General features: G+C 34.9%; 2 protein-coding genes and 1 long non-coding RNA gene across 5 annotated transcripts; 2 read left to right on the forward strand and 1 right to left on the reverse strand.

Annotated features, from left to right (window-relative positions):
* Window positions 1–624: 624 nt before the first annotated feature.
* LOC136065488 (uncharacterized) lies at window positions 625–1254 on the forward strand. Its single transcript, XM_065768720.1, has one exon. The coding sequence runs from the start codon at window positions 625–627 to the stop codon at window positions 1252–1254; it is 630 nt and encodes a 209-aa protein (XP_065624792.1).
* Window positions 1255–2389: 1135 nt separating this feature from the next.
* On the forward strand, window positions 2390–6531 carry LOC111996131 (uncharacterized). 2 transcript variants are annotated; one of them, XR_010627130.1, is made up of 4 exons: window positions 2390–2645; window positions 4829–4969; window positions 5048–5133; window positions 6227–6531. It is a non-coding gene; the product is annotated as an uncharacterized LOC111996131 (long non-coding RNA). The 2 variants fall into 2 exon arrangements; XR_010627129.1 differs by lacking the exon at window positions 4829–4969 and having other exon boundaries at window positions 2430–2645.
* A 1092-nt stretch (window positions 6532–7623) lies between these two features.
* LOC111995833 (uncharacterized) lies at window positions 7624–10318 on the reverse strand. 2 transcript variants are annotated; one of them, XM_024027790.2, is made up of 5 exons: window positions 10164–10318; window positions 9607–9716; window positions 9255–9510; window positions 8920–8981; window positions 7624–8021 (listed from the first exon to the last, which is right to left on the reverse strand). In XM_024027790.2, exons 1-5 carry the CDS (start codon window positions 10213–10215, stop codon window positions 7914–7916), a joined length of 588 nt encoding a protein of 195 aa, XP_023883558.2. In that variant the 5' UTR covers window positions 10216–10318; the 3' UTR covers window positions 7624–7913. The 2 variants fall into 2 exon arrangements, with proteins under 2 accessions (XP_023883558.2, XP_023883552.2); XM_024027784.2 differs by having other exon boundaries at window positions 7626–8021; window positions 10146–10317.
* Between the last annotated feature and the right edge of the window lie 4133 nt (window positions 10319–14451).

Here is a 14451-nt window from a genome sequence, read left to right on the forward strand (position 1 = left end):
ACTAGCTACCTAGAGAGACACAAGGCCGTGTGGTGTCACCCCCTTCACCTACACTTAACTCAACAACTGTTTCAACCTTAGTTGATATACTCACGAATGGTTGGAACTCTTACATTATTGACAGCACTTTCTTGCCTTTTGAAGCCAAGCAAATCAAGTCTATTCCACTAGGACTCACCAAACAACCTAATCACATGTATTGGCCAAGAAGTAGGGACGGTTCCTATTTAGTAAGCACGGGGTATCACTAGCTGTGCGCCGAAGAAAATAAAGAAGTGGCTTCACCTTCAAATTCTAACAAGACTCATGGGTTTTGGAAAAAAATGTGGAAGGTTGATGTATCAGGAAAAATTAAGCACTTCTTATGGAAAGCTTGCTCAAATGCATTGCCCACAAAGGAGAATTTATCATGGAGAAAAATCATTGCAGAAAGCTCATGTCTACTCTTCAAAAATCAGGCCGAATCTGTCCTCCATGCTCTCTGGGATTGCGCTTCTTTCCATCATGTATGGGATGTAGATTTCAACTGGGTTGATCGCCAAAAAAATCCAAGGGATCCTTCCAAAATTTGGTGGAACTGATTCTTGATAAACCCCATCAATTGGAGCTCTTCACCACCATTGCATGGTTCCTTTGGTCAAGGCACTAAAAGAGGAAGTACTCCCTCTAATCCATGTTGTCTTGGAGCCAAAGAGGTTCCTGTCACTCCATCAGCAACCAGTCAGCACGTTCCCAAGGCAGCAAGCACGTGCAAAAGAAGCAAAGTGGATACCTCCAGACCTGCATAGCTTCAAAACAAATTTTGATGGTGCCATGTTCACAGACACGGGAAAGGCAAGCTTAGGTGTGGTGATACAAGACCATGCAGGGGAAATCATTACAGCATTCTCTGAAAAAATTCCACAACCACCTTCAGTCACCTACTTGGAACTACTTGCAGCAAGGGGGGTTGCCATTTTTGTCCACAAAGTAGGTCTTCAAGATTCCATATTGGAAGGAGACTCGGAAATAGTTATCAACTCCCTTCAAAAAGGTGATATGTTTCAATCTGCTTATGGTCATCTCTTTAAGGATACTTTATTCTATGTACACTCCTTGAGGAGTTTTAGTTTCTCTCATTCCTATAGGAAGGGAAATTCTGTACCTGATGCTTTAGCAAAGAAAGCTAGCTTTTGTTCTAATTTAACCGTTTGGATGGAGTATGTTCCTTCAGATATCAACACTTTTGTATTGGCTGACAAGCCCTCTTCTTAATTTAATAAAACATTACAGGGTGGATTCTCAAAAAAAAAAAAAAAAAAAGAAAAAAAAAAGAAAAAAAAAAGGTGGAACTCATTTCCACATTAATATTCCAATAATGGCATAACAACCTCCATAAATTAACATATGACAATTTAGAAGGAAAGTACTTGTAAAAGGTTTGGTGTCTTAATGATTTTTTAACCATACAAATTTTCTTTTGTTGATGTTTGTACTTCATAAAGAAAACTAAAACCCAATCATATAAATAAATAAAAATATACAAAATGCATGTTTGAAATTCTATCATCCATGCATTATGATTGATTGACTAATTTGAGAGTCAATCATTACTTGAAGGAAACAACATGTGTGAGAAATCATTTGAGAGTCAATCCATGGCATTCTACAACATTGCAACTGTGAAAACGTGTGGGAGGGAAACAAAATCAAGGAGAAATTGTATTACATTAGTTGAAATAATAATTGGAATAAATTAGTACCACAAAAAGAAAGAACGTGGCAATAAAACTATAATAATAGCATCCTATCATTTGTATTGTGTTCAACTCCTCCATCATGTATTTTGTTAAAGCTTACGCTTGATGCTTCCCAAACTTTTTATTTCTTAGTTTCTTTTAATGCAAATTTACTTTCACCAACAAAAAAAAAGAATTGGTAAATTTGTTTGCCATTGCTATCCATCACTAAAATAAGCATCTATCATCATTTAGCCTTTTTTTTTTTAGAATATTGATTACATTAACTTGAGTCCTAGAAATTACAATTAAAAAAAAAAAAAAACATAAAAGCCTAATTCAAATAAGTAATAGTCTATTCTTTTACCTTCCATGGAGAAAACAAAGATAACATATCAATAATTACACAATAATCAAACAGAAAACTGCATAATTATCAAGCATAAAATAAAGAAAATTTTGTATGGGTGTCTAATCTTATATATATATATATATTAAGACATGAAACCCACATTTAAATATAAAACATTTATCCCTAGGAGTAAACTCTAGATACATGGCTCCACCTGTCATTTCTCAAATGGGTCAGTCTACTGTACCCCTTATCTTTTTTAGTGGGTACGGTACCCACTCAAATCTAAACCATTAATTAGTATTATTTTAATAGTGGCCGTTGATTTAAGTTTAGTTTGAAACCTGTTACCGGTAAGCTAGGTCAGTATATAAAAGCCAGAAACAGAAATAAAAAACAGGTGGGTCTCTCTCAACTTCATATCCTCTCTCGCTCTCGTGTGCTCCTTCCCTTAAAAAACCTCAAATTGGTTCTCTCCCATGTCTGTCAATTTCTTCACTTCAACCCATCGGCTTCCCTCATTTACTCACCGCTGAGGATTTCTTAAAGGATCAAATTTTTTTATTTTGTTTAAGGTAAGTATCAAGCAAATCCCTAATTTCTCTGTCATTTTTTTGTTCCCTTTTTTCTTTTTAAATTGTTGAAAGACTTTTGGAATTTCTCTCTTCAATTTCATTTCACTGTAACTTTGGCACACTTCTGCGCTGGTGAGGTACCAATTTTGTTCTTTCTTATAAGTGGCACAGAACGTATTTGTTGAAATGCTTCTTAGGGATTCAGTTTTTCCAAAACTTCTTGTTGTGGCTCTGTTATGCTCATTGGGGGGTGTGGGCTCTTGTTAGTGTGGTGTTGAAATTTTATTTTATTTTAATTTTAATTTTTTATTTTATTGGTTAGTAGAGGAAAAAGGCAACACCTGTGTATTCAAGGTGGAAGGGTTTTTATAAAGAAATAATTTTTTTCTTTTATGTCCTAGGGAGGACACGGTTATAGAGTTGCTATTTCATTGTTTCTTTTTCATTTCTTTTCTATGTAATGTACATCTAAGCTATAATTCTGTAGCTGTTGCAGCATCTTGGAATCAAATTTTGAGTGTTTTCTAGTTTTAAAGTTTGAGAGATTTTGTGTTGCATTTTGGCTAGTACAGAATTTGGTTTTTTGTACTTTTGCTTGCTATTTGTCTTGTTTTGAGAACAACGTCTCAGGTTGTTTCTGGTGTCTGTGCTAATAAAATTTTCTGATTTATCAAAAAAAAAAAATTTAAGAGATTGTAGATGAAAATAACGAAAATTTTTTAAACATCCTGTAATTTTATATTGACATATTGAATCAGTCAATAGCATTTTCGGATGGCTAACTAGAGTAAAATGGACTGCTACTTTTGATGCTAGTACTTACTTAATGGCAAGGTTTTCTTTATGACTGTCTCGCTAGGTAAATTGAGTTGTATCATATTCATATCTTCATATCAATAGATGCTTATTTTATTTATTGAAAATTTGTTCATATGAAATAAAGAGAGCAGGATCCCCAGGCAGATGCTGTTGAGAACATTTCTAATGCCATTAGTTATGTTTTGTGCTTAGTCCAGCAAGTTGATACACAAATAAATTATAGAACCTGAAAGATACATACTAAATTTTCTTTTCTTTTCATTTAGTACTCTGAGGTCAAAGCACCGGATGGATGATTTGTATTTTGATTTTAATTAGGCAAGATAACCAAGAATGAAAAAGAAAATTTACAGGAAAATTAGGAGCAATTCTTAACTAGTAAGTTTTTCTTACAATTTTTTTTCTTAACTAGTAACGGATTCTCTTTTTTTTTTTTTTTATTTACAAAATTATTGTTTGGCTTTGTTTTATGCCCAGAAGCTACTTAATTATTTCATTAAGTCATTCATGCAATTATACTATTAATTATTTTTTAACCTGCTAGTGGACATGTTGATTATTAGCTCTGCACATTCCTTTTATTTAAATTTGTATTGTTGAGTTTTCAAAAAAATTATTTGTAAAAGCAAAGTAACGTTGTTCTGTAGAATTTTGTGCACTTGTTGTGAAACTCTCAATTCCTGATTTTAGTTTAACCTTGGTGTGCATATAATCTTAGCATTGATCCATATACATTAGATACATAAATATATTTTATTTTAATACTAATTTTGGGAATGCATAGGAGATATCTGTGAAATTGTCAATTACAAACTTTGAAGTGACTTTAAGCTATTTTTTATGCATGTTGTGCAGTCTTGAGGGTAATTTGTTAGATTGAGAAATGCACTAGGCTGCTCTTTGAATTGGCTAATTCCCTTCACTTCCTACTCACAGAAAATAAGGATCCAATTCAGGGGAGGGATGTATTAGTTTTTGAATTTCTTTTATGTGAGGGATGTATTATAATGTTTTTGCTTGCCTTTTTCAATAGCATGTCTTATGGTGTTCAAAAACACACTCTTTTTGACATACGGAACTTCTCCGTGTGCTTATTTGACAGTAAGCTTTGCATAGCTTATTGCATTAAAGTTTCTGGCTATAAACAGCCTATGTTGAACATTGCACTCCATCTTGTTTAATAGAATTTTATGAAGTGTATTGTAAGAGTAATCTTGGCTAATTTAGTTCCTACTCTTTTTAGCTAAGCATCTATGACTAAAGGTATGTATTAGATAGCTCGTATTGCTATTTAAAAATTATAGGTTGGACCTCTCAGGTCCTCCGTATTAGATAGCTCATAATGCTATATTTAAACAATACAGGTCCTCTTTATTTGTTACGAGAATTACAATGCTAAAGGGTTGCTCTCTTTAGGTGGATACATCATATAGTTGTCAATTGGTGATTCAAAGCATGATGTAGCTTGACCTCTCTTTCACAAAAGTCAGAAGTGCCAAAAATTAGTTAGTTTGATACAGAAATTTATTTATTTATTTATTTTTTTTTTTTTTCGGTTGTCTGAAAAATTGAATTGTTTTTAGGTATTGGGAACCTTATTACTTTGCATCAGTAGGATTTGGGAACGGTGAAATTGGATGATGAGATGAGATTGAAGGAGAAATAGGAGGTGAGAGCTTGAAAAAATACCATGTTGATTATGTTTTGTACCAAAGGGAAGCTTTTTTAGTATTTCATTGATTTCAGGTTTATATTTCCATTACAACTTTTTTTTTTTGTTCATTTTATTATAGTAAAAAGAGCAGTGTGCATGAAATTGTCGGATTGTAAGCAATTTGGCACAAGTTAAGCTTGGAGAAAGTACTTAGTTTCCATTACATGCTCATTTCCTTATAATTTATGGGTGTCATCCTTTGTTTCTCTTAGGTAGTTATGAAGAATCTAATTTATAGTTCTAAATTTTGATAAGAGAGTTTTAACAATGATATCATGTATATTTTATGCCAAAGTCTCCAACCCCAATGAAGATGGAATATTATAGATTTGTGGGCTTGTATCAATTATCTTTGTAATTAATAGAGAGATGATGAACTCCACTAGGGTTTTTGTTTTTAAGTAAGCATTAGTTGGTGCAGCTTTGAAGTATAGTTTTTTTTTTTTTAAGAAATAGAGCATATATTGATAAGATTTGAATATAAATTTTAAAAATTATTTGAAGGTGTTTGAAACTAATACATTAAACAAATATCAGTTTTTCCTTTGGCATCAAAGTTCAAACTTCAAAGAGTGGCAAGAGAGAAGTTTTCGTTAAGATGGTTTCCTTCCCTTTATAGTGCTGAAATACCTGTCCTTTCTCTTATTTGGTCTGCAGGTTGTAATGCTAAACTTCTCTCATCTTACTTGTCTATGAGAATCCGCACCTGTGATCTTGACGCTAGAACTTTCCTTTTAGTAATTATAATTGAACTATTTTAAAAGTTCAAACTTCAAAGAGTGGCAAGAGAGAAGTTTTCGTTAAGATGGTTTCCTTCCCTTTATAGTGCTGAAATACCTGTCCTTTCTCTTATTTGGTCTGCAGGTTGTAATGCTAAACTTCTCTCATCTTACTTGTCTATGAGAATCCGCACCTGTGATCTTGACGCTAGAACTTTCCTTTTAGTAATTATAATTGAACTATTTTATTATTATTCATAATGTTGTTATCACCTCCTTGATATTTTCCCCCTTCAGTTTTGATTTGATAATACCATTCTATGAAATAGAGCAAGGACAATCCATTGGGACTTAATGCATTGAAGTGGTGCTAAAGGACTCGGCTTTGTCATATTGCTGACAAGAAGATAAGAAGTGCTTATGGTTATATTGGGTCTAGAGAGAGGAGTTGCAAATGATGAAAGACCTGTAATTGATAAAGTTGCAAGAAGGGAATGCTCCCCCCCACCCCCCTTCTTTGAACTAAAAGCTTGTGCAAACCTTGATTAAAGCTGGGATGGAAACTTTCTTTTATATAATGAATATTGTAAATACTATTGCAGTTTAGCATCCATCAGGCTAATAGATTTTTTAATCTATTTGTTTAATTATTATAAATAAGTTCATAGCATCATTTTTTAGTAAGTAGAGATTATTTAAATCAATGCTTTAAAAAGTTGTTATTTTTTCTTCTCCTAAGTTGATATCTTCTTTATCTGATTCTCTGTCTATCTTTCTCTCACTGCGGTCTGTGGATGGGGGTAGTAGCTTCCAACTAATTCGCATATTTAATATAAGCTATCAGAACTATGTCTTTTGATAAAATAAAAAATAAAAAGATACACACACACACACACACAATAAGCTACTAAAAATTATGGAAAACCAAATAGACATATGATGTATGCAATCTTAGCTATATGATGTATCTAAATTATTTTGGGAAGAACTAAGTAACATGTTCTTCATGTTCTCTGGGAAAGAACCTAAAGGTTGCCCAAAAATTAAAATAATCAATATTTTCTTTTCTTTTATTACATTTTCTCAGCAAATAAACATGCAAAAATTCATTCAAAATCCCTTTCCTCTATCGAATCCTTCAACAAATCAAACCCATAAACCTAAAAAAATAATAAAATCCACATGAAAAAAACAAATCCAAAAATTTAAAATAAACACAGCAGCAACCTGAAACCCAGCCCGACATTGTTGTGCTCAGCGTTTTTGGTCAATCATCTCATCGAAACCCAGAAAATACCTTGCAATCCGAAACCCAAACCAACAACAAACCCAACCAGTGATCACCAATCTGACCAACCAACCAACTACTCCTACAATCTAAAACCCACATGAACAGATCAAACTGATATGCTTATAGAAATCAGTGGGCTGAAGATTCCCGGGTCTTGATCTTGGAGAGAATCCTGTAAAACAAAATCAGATCAGAGGAGACCGGTGGGTGCCGGCCCAGGGTCCTCCGATGGCAAAGTTAATATTGTCACTCGTCGTCTAAAGAAAGTACAACTCAGAAAATGTTTCTTTTTCTCTTTCAGAATTTTTCATACCTTGCCTCCTTGCCGATTGCCCCTTTATATAGTGTTCGGTAAAAACGGTTACCTTGCAACTTCTCCGGTTGTTGCGGATTTTGAGAGCAACCGCTCGCAACTGCTATAACTGATTATGCAGATTGAGATCAAGGTCCCACCAGGGGTTTGAGCTCGATGAGCCTGAACCCCAAATCAGTTGGAAAATAGTAGCATGTGAATATTGATTTATAACCTGAAATTTATGTTTTGTAATTTAATCAAACTTAAATTGTACGTTCTGAGGAAATTCATATATTAGCATACAGGCGCCCATGGTAAAATCACAGGTTTATATACCATAGAAATGTTCTATTCCTTGTTCCATATCTCCTAAAGGAACAAAAGGGCAAAAGATTAACCCCAAAAGCATTAGCAGATAGATGTCAAATAATCATAAATTATTTATATATAATTTACCTTGAAGAGCTTCCATGGCAGTCAGAGCACAATTAGAGTCGACAAACTCCACAAAGCACAAAACCATAGCCTTATCTCCGCTCTGCAGTTTACTCGTTTATCAAACTACTAGTTAAACATGTGAGAAAAAAATTCAAGAGTATATCATGCAAACATTTCATTTTCAAAACAAGTCAACAACAAAACCTATGCTCCCTGAAGAAATAATAATGACAAGTTGATGTGTACAGCCTGACTGCTTGGATATATACAATGAAAATTGAACCATAAAGCAGATCTTCTCATAAGATGAAACCTAACAGTCGTAAGATTTGATAATATGACAGAGGCCTGATAGACCAAATTAGCAAAACTGAAATAAATCAAAATGACTGTATATAGCTAATATCTTCATTTCTTTTCTAAGTTTACGTGAGTAGAACTTCGCAAAAATTTAAAAACAAGTCACACATGACTTGCAGAATTTTACATGATTTATGATTTATCTGCCTATGCGCTCTAACTAAAATGGGTTGGTGGTTCAAGACCCACCAAGTGTGTGTGTAATTTACAAATCAATATGTGTGTGTGTTGGCAGTTTCAAAGCAAATGAATTCAAATTCTTAAAAATATTTCCAAGTAAATTTATAATTATTAGATTCTCTAAGTGGATTTCTACCAATCTATTTTGGGCAGGAACTAGAAATATAGAACAGAAACTGCTGCTGCAAACTCCCTCCCTCTCTCCTGGCAGTTTCAAAGCAAATAAAATCAAGCTTTTACAAAATATCCTTTTTTTTTTTTTTTTTTTTTTTAAATTAAGCTTTCACAAAATATCTACAGGGACTTAATAATTATTGGATTCTCTAAGTGGATCTCTTCCAATCTATTTTGGCTCCCTCTCTCAAAGTTGAAATACACATGATCAAAGGTATTTCCAATTGCCCTCCCCCAAACAAAAAAAGAAAAGAAAAAGGAAGAAGGTTTATTTGTAGACTTACACGCCTGGGTTCCTTGTGAACAACTTTGATATCTTTATAGCCAATAAATGGACGGAAAAGATCTTTTATTTTATGTCAAGGTTCCAAATGACAGCAGAGGGCAATATATAACTAATGATCTTCAAGAACATTACAGTACATTTCCTTAAACTTTGAAGGCGTAATTCTTTCATCTAGAAACAGTTCCCACCAAATGGGGAATGGGAAGTATGATTTTTAAAAACTATAAATCCATGTAATATGAAAGAATGAAACCTCATTCCCCTGTTAAAAAGTAAATATAGCACTGAGCAACACAAGATATCATGAAAATACATTGCAAAGGAAAAGGATACGGCCTACTTCTCTTCGGGTACAGTCATTTGGAAGTTTATCAACAAAGAGAACGTTGGATTCCCGACCTGGAACTGCAAGACCATCAAGATTTCTCAAAGAGCTAGGTCGTTCATTACTCACATCACGAATGGTTTGGGTAATGCCGGATGTAGGATCGTTTAGAGGGGATGGGAATCCCTTAATGCTAGGTCCAACGGCTGCTGCAGTAGCGGCAATAGCATCAAAGCCATATGCCCCAGGTTGCAAGGAATTTATCTGCAAGCAAAATCACACAACACAAGACATATATGTTTGTTACACACATTATTATTATTATTATTATTATAAATTATCTCTAAAAAATTTGCTTACATCTTTGTTAAGGAAATCAGAAGAAGAAGGATGCATGTCAGTGGAGGCCAATGCCAATGATGGGGGTTCGGATGAGAGATAGCCCGGAAAGGAAGGCCTTGAAACACTGGCTGTTATGTTAAGACTTAAGATCAATGGTATAACTACTAGCATTTGTCTGAATTAAATAAAATTCATATTAAGAACAACAGTCCAATTTGTCTATAAACAACGACGCCTTATTAGTCCCAAAATTTGGGAAAGTTGGTTACAGATTGTGAAGAGAAGAGAGTAATTAGGGTTGGCCACATCACATCACATGTATTAGAGTTGTTATTTGATTGAGGACAATCATGATCTCTACAGTCTTACATATAATTTTGTAGTATAAATGTGAATAATAATCATATAAAATAAAATAAAAAAAAAAGATATTAAAAATCATATGACATTTACTCTACAGTTATGATATAGAGATAGAAGTTCATCGGAGTAAGTCTAAGACTAAATTTGGAAATTTAGTTAAAAGGCAGCAGCAGCAGTTTGGATGGATGGATTACCTCTATCTCTATCTCTATCTCTATCTCTATCTGCCATGCCTGCACCGTATCTACTGTACGGATCCGCCATGTCTCTCTCTCTCAGCTTCGCCCCCTCTCTCTAGCTTCGCCTGAAACCTCTTCCGTTTACACTTTTAAACGACGTCGTTTGATCCTTAATGGCCTAATGTCTTTTACCGGTTTGGTTCCCACTATTTATTTTTTATTTTTTTTTTTTTTTGTGTTATGATAGTAAGCTATTAAAAATTTTATTATATATAATTTAATATGAAGATAATTTTAATATGTCAATATTACAAAGAAAAATTAATTATTCAAAATCTTTATTAAAAAAAGGAAGAAAATTTTAATACATCTATGTCACCAAAAAATATAACTAAATATATAATTTTACAATTTCTTTCTAGTAACAAGATAAAAATGTAAGAATGAATTGATGAGAGATAAAGGGAGAATTGAAAATCTTGAAATTAGAATAATAAAGTTAAAAGAGAGTCTAAACTAATGAAAAAGAAGAGTAAATTTGAGAAATGACAGGTGGAGCCATGTATCTAAGTTTACTCCTAGGATAAATGTTTTATATTTAAATGTGGTTTCATGTCTTAATATATATATATATATAATTAATTAGACACCCATACAAAATTTTCTTTATTTTATGCTTGATAATTATGCAGTTTTCTGTTTGATTATTGTGTAATTATTGATATGTTATCTTTGTTTTCTCCATGGAAGGTAAAAGAATAGACTATTACTTATTTGAATTAGGCTTTTATGTTTTTTTTTTTTTTAATTGTAATTTCTAGGACTCAAGTTAATGTAATCAATATTCTAAAAAAAAAAGGCTAAATGATGATAGATGCTTATTTTAGTGATGGATAGCAATGGCAAACAAATTTACCAATTCTTTTTTTTTGTTGGTGAAAGTAAATTTGCATTAAAAGAAACTAAGAAATAAAAATTTGGGAAGCATCAAGCGTAAGCTTTAACAAAATACATGATGGAGGAGTTGAACACAATACAAATGATAGGATGCTATTATTATATTTATTGCCACGTTCTTTCTTTTTGTGGACTAATTTATTCCAATTATTATTTCAACTAATGTAATACAATTTCTCCTTGATTTTGTTTCCCTCCACACGTTTTCACAGTTGCAATGTTGTAGAATGCCATGGATTGACTCTCAAATGATTTCTCACACATGTTGTTCCTTCAAGTAATGATTGACTCTCAAATTAGTCAATCAATCATAATGCATGGATGATAGAATTTCAAACATGCATTTTGTATATTTTATTTATTTATATGATTGGGTTTAGTTTTCTTTATGAAGTACAAACATCAAAAAGAAAATTTGTATGGTTAAAAATCATTAAGACACCAAACCTTTTACAAGTACTTTCCTTCTAAATTGTAATATGTTAATTTATGGAGTTGTTATGCCATTATTGGAATATTAATGTGGAAATGAGTTCCACCTTTTTTTTTTTTTTTTTTTTTTTTTTTTTGAGAATCCACCCGTAATGTTTTATTAAATTAAGAAGAGGGCTTGTCAGCCAATACAAAAGTGTTGATATCTGAAGGAACATACTCCATCCAAACGGTTAAATTAGAACAAAAGCTAGCTTTCTTTGCTAAAGCATCAGTACAGAATTTCCCTTCCTATAGGAATGAGAGAAACTAAAACTCCTCAAGGAGTGTACATAGAATAAAGTATCCTTAAAGAGATGACCATAAGCAGATTGAAACATATCACCTTTTTGAAGGGAGTTGATAACTATTTCCGAGTCTCCTTCCAATATGGAATCTTGAAGACCTACTTTGTGGACAAAAATGGCAACCCCCCTTCTGCAAGTAGTTCCAAGTAGGTGACTGAAGGTGGTTGTGGAATTTTTTCAGAGAAGCTGTAATGATTTCCCTGCATGGTCTTGTATCACCACACCAAGCTTGCCTCTCTCGTGTCTGTGAACATGCACCATCAAAATTTGTTTTGAAGCTATGAGGTCTGGAGGTATCCACTTTGCTTCTTTTGCACGTGCTTGCTCCTTGGGAACGTGCTGACTGGTTGCTGATGGAGTGACAGGAACCTCTTTGGCTCCAAGACAACATGGATTAGAGGGAGTACTTCCTCTTTTAGTGCCTTGACCAAAGGAACCATGCAATGGTGGTGAAGAGCTCAATTGATGGGTTTATCGAGGTCAGTTCCACCAAATTTTGGAAGGATCCCTTGGATTTTTTTGGCGATCAACCCAGTTGAAATCTACATCCCATACATGATGGAAAGAAGCGCAATCCCAGAGAGCATGGAGACAGATTCGGCCTGATTTTTGAAGAGTAGACATGAGCTTTCTCAATGATTTTTCTCCATGATAAATTCTCCTTTGTGGGCAATGCATTTAAGCAAGCTTTCCATAAGAAGTGCTTAATTTTTCCTGATACATCAACCTTCCACATTTTTTTCCAAAACCCATGAGTCTTGTTAGAATTGGAAGGTGAAGCCACTTCTTTATTTTCTNTTGGACGCCCTGAATTCTTTCACCGCGTCTTCTCGCGCTTGAGAGAGAAGAGAACTCAACTCGTCATTCTTTTTCTGAAGATGATCAAGACGAGTATCCTTCTCCACAGCGTCGCTCCTCAGCTCCTCGATCAAATTTTCTAATTCCTTTGCCTTCTCATTAGCACCAGCAGCCACCTCAGCCCACTTTTTAGATTCAGCCTTCACCTCTTGGATCCTCGTCTCCAGCAAGACCCTCGTCTTGTCCAGCTCTGTAGCTTGCTTAGAGGCTGCCATAAATTTTGACATGGCCTGAAAGAAAGGACGAGTAAGAGAAGTCAACAGGGTGATCCTTGTGTTATTGTCAAGACGAGTTCAAGAACTCCATACCTTGAAAAGATCATGAACACCTGAGTGTTCAAACTCCCTCAAGGACATGTCATAGCAGGCATTTATGTCCTCCTCAAGCACAGCATTCTGGAACCTCTCCAGGCTAAGTCTTCATTTTCAACAATGTTTGAAGCAACCCTTTAGGAAGGCTGGGACGAGGTGGGAATGGTCGTTGTGGTGTAGGAGTCTTGGACGGGGAGTCTCAATGGGTGTAGACGAGTCAACGTCAACAACTTGGGTAGGTGGCTGGGACGGAGGTAGGTTGGCTCTCGCTTGGACGAGACTTGTTTGATTTTCTTGCTGCGACGGCTGGGGAGGTTCCCTAAATCCAGGGTTCTGGATAGAGTTTTCCTTTTTCCCCACCGAGTGGACGAGATTGAGGCTCGCCCTCAAGACGAGTCCCTTCAGCAGCTACCTCCTTTCCCTTGTTCCCCTTCATTGTTGCCATTCCTAAAAAAAAAAAAAAAAAAAAAAAAAAAAAACAGAGAAAAGAAAATTCTCTTTTAAGACGAAGACGAGAGAAACAATCTCAAAAACACTTAGGATTTTGAACTTACTTCTTCGTACTGTAATCTCGTGTGCAAGAGCTTCTTCAGATGTTTTAGGACCAAGTCCCCACTTGGCAAGTCGTCTGAGTGTAACTAAGGAATGAAAATCCCTGTCTGAATGTAGACGAGCCCTGTGGACGCGGTCGCGGTGGAATTTGCTAAGGGAAGGTCGTCCAACGGCTAAAAGAAAATAAATAAAAGTTAGACATAAACAAACAATAATATTAACGAAAAGAAAAAGGGAGACAAAGACTTTACCCTCTGGACGAAGGTTCCCTAAATCCCCAGTATAAGAACCAAATGTATCCTGGCCCACGTCCGCAGGGCTACCAGCCCAAAAGCCAGAGACGAAGAAGAACTCTGTCTTCCATTTCCTATCAGACGAGGCCAAGGACTTGATCAATCTACCATCACTACCCCTGGCTGTGAACTGGTAGAAGCCAAGGGATTGATGAATTTCAGAAGGTTTATAACAGAAGAGGAACTCGTCCACGGTGAGAGGACGGTCCCCTCCAAATACTTCCCTCCACAAAATTTGCATGGAGATAATCAATCTCCATGCATTGGGATTAAACTGACATACTGCTAAACCTAACCTATGTAGTAACTCTCTAGTAAAAGAATTTAATGGAAATCTTAGGCCCCCAAAAGATAGGCTTCATAGACGCCTATCCCAAAACGAGGTCACAACACCACTCTCCACGGACTGGCAATCTGGGTTGAACTCGTCCGGGATTTGGTACCACGTCCTAAGATTATTTAACCTCTGCTCGTCCGTCTTAGAGGAATATCTAAAGCACAACTAACGACAGTGGTCTGATCGTCTGTGGTATTAGGAGGAGAGTTGGACGAGGTACCTGCCTGGGACCCT

The sequence above is a fragment of the Quercus suber genome, unplaced genomic scaffold (assembly GCF_002906115.3).
Source record: "Quercus suber isolate HL8 unplaced genomic scaffold, Cork oak 2.0 scaffold_990, whole genome shotgun sequence".
In the NCBI taxonomy this organism is placed as follows: Eukaryota; Viridiplantae; Streptophyta; class Magnoliopsida; order Fagales; family Fagaceae; genus Quercus; species Quercus suber.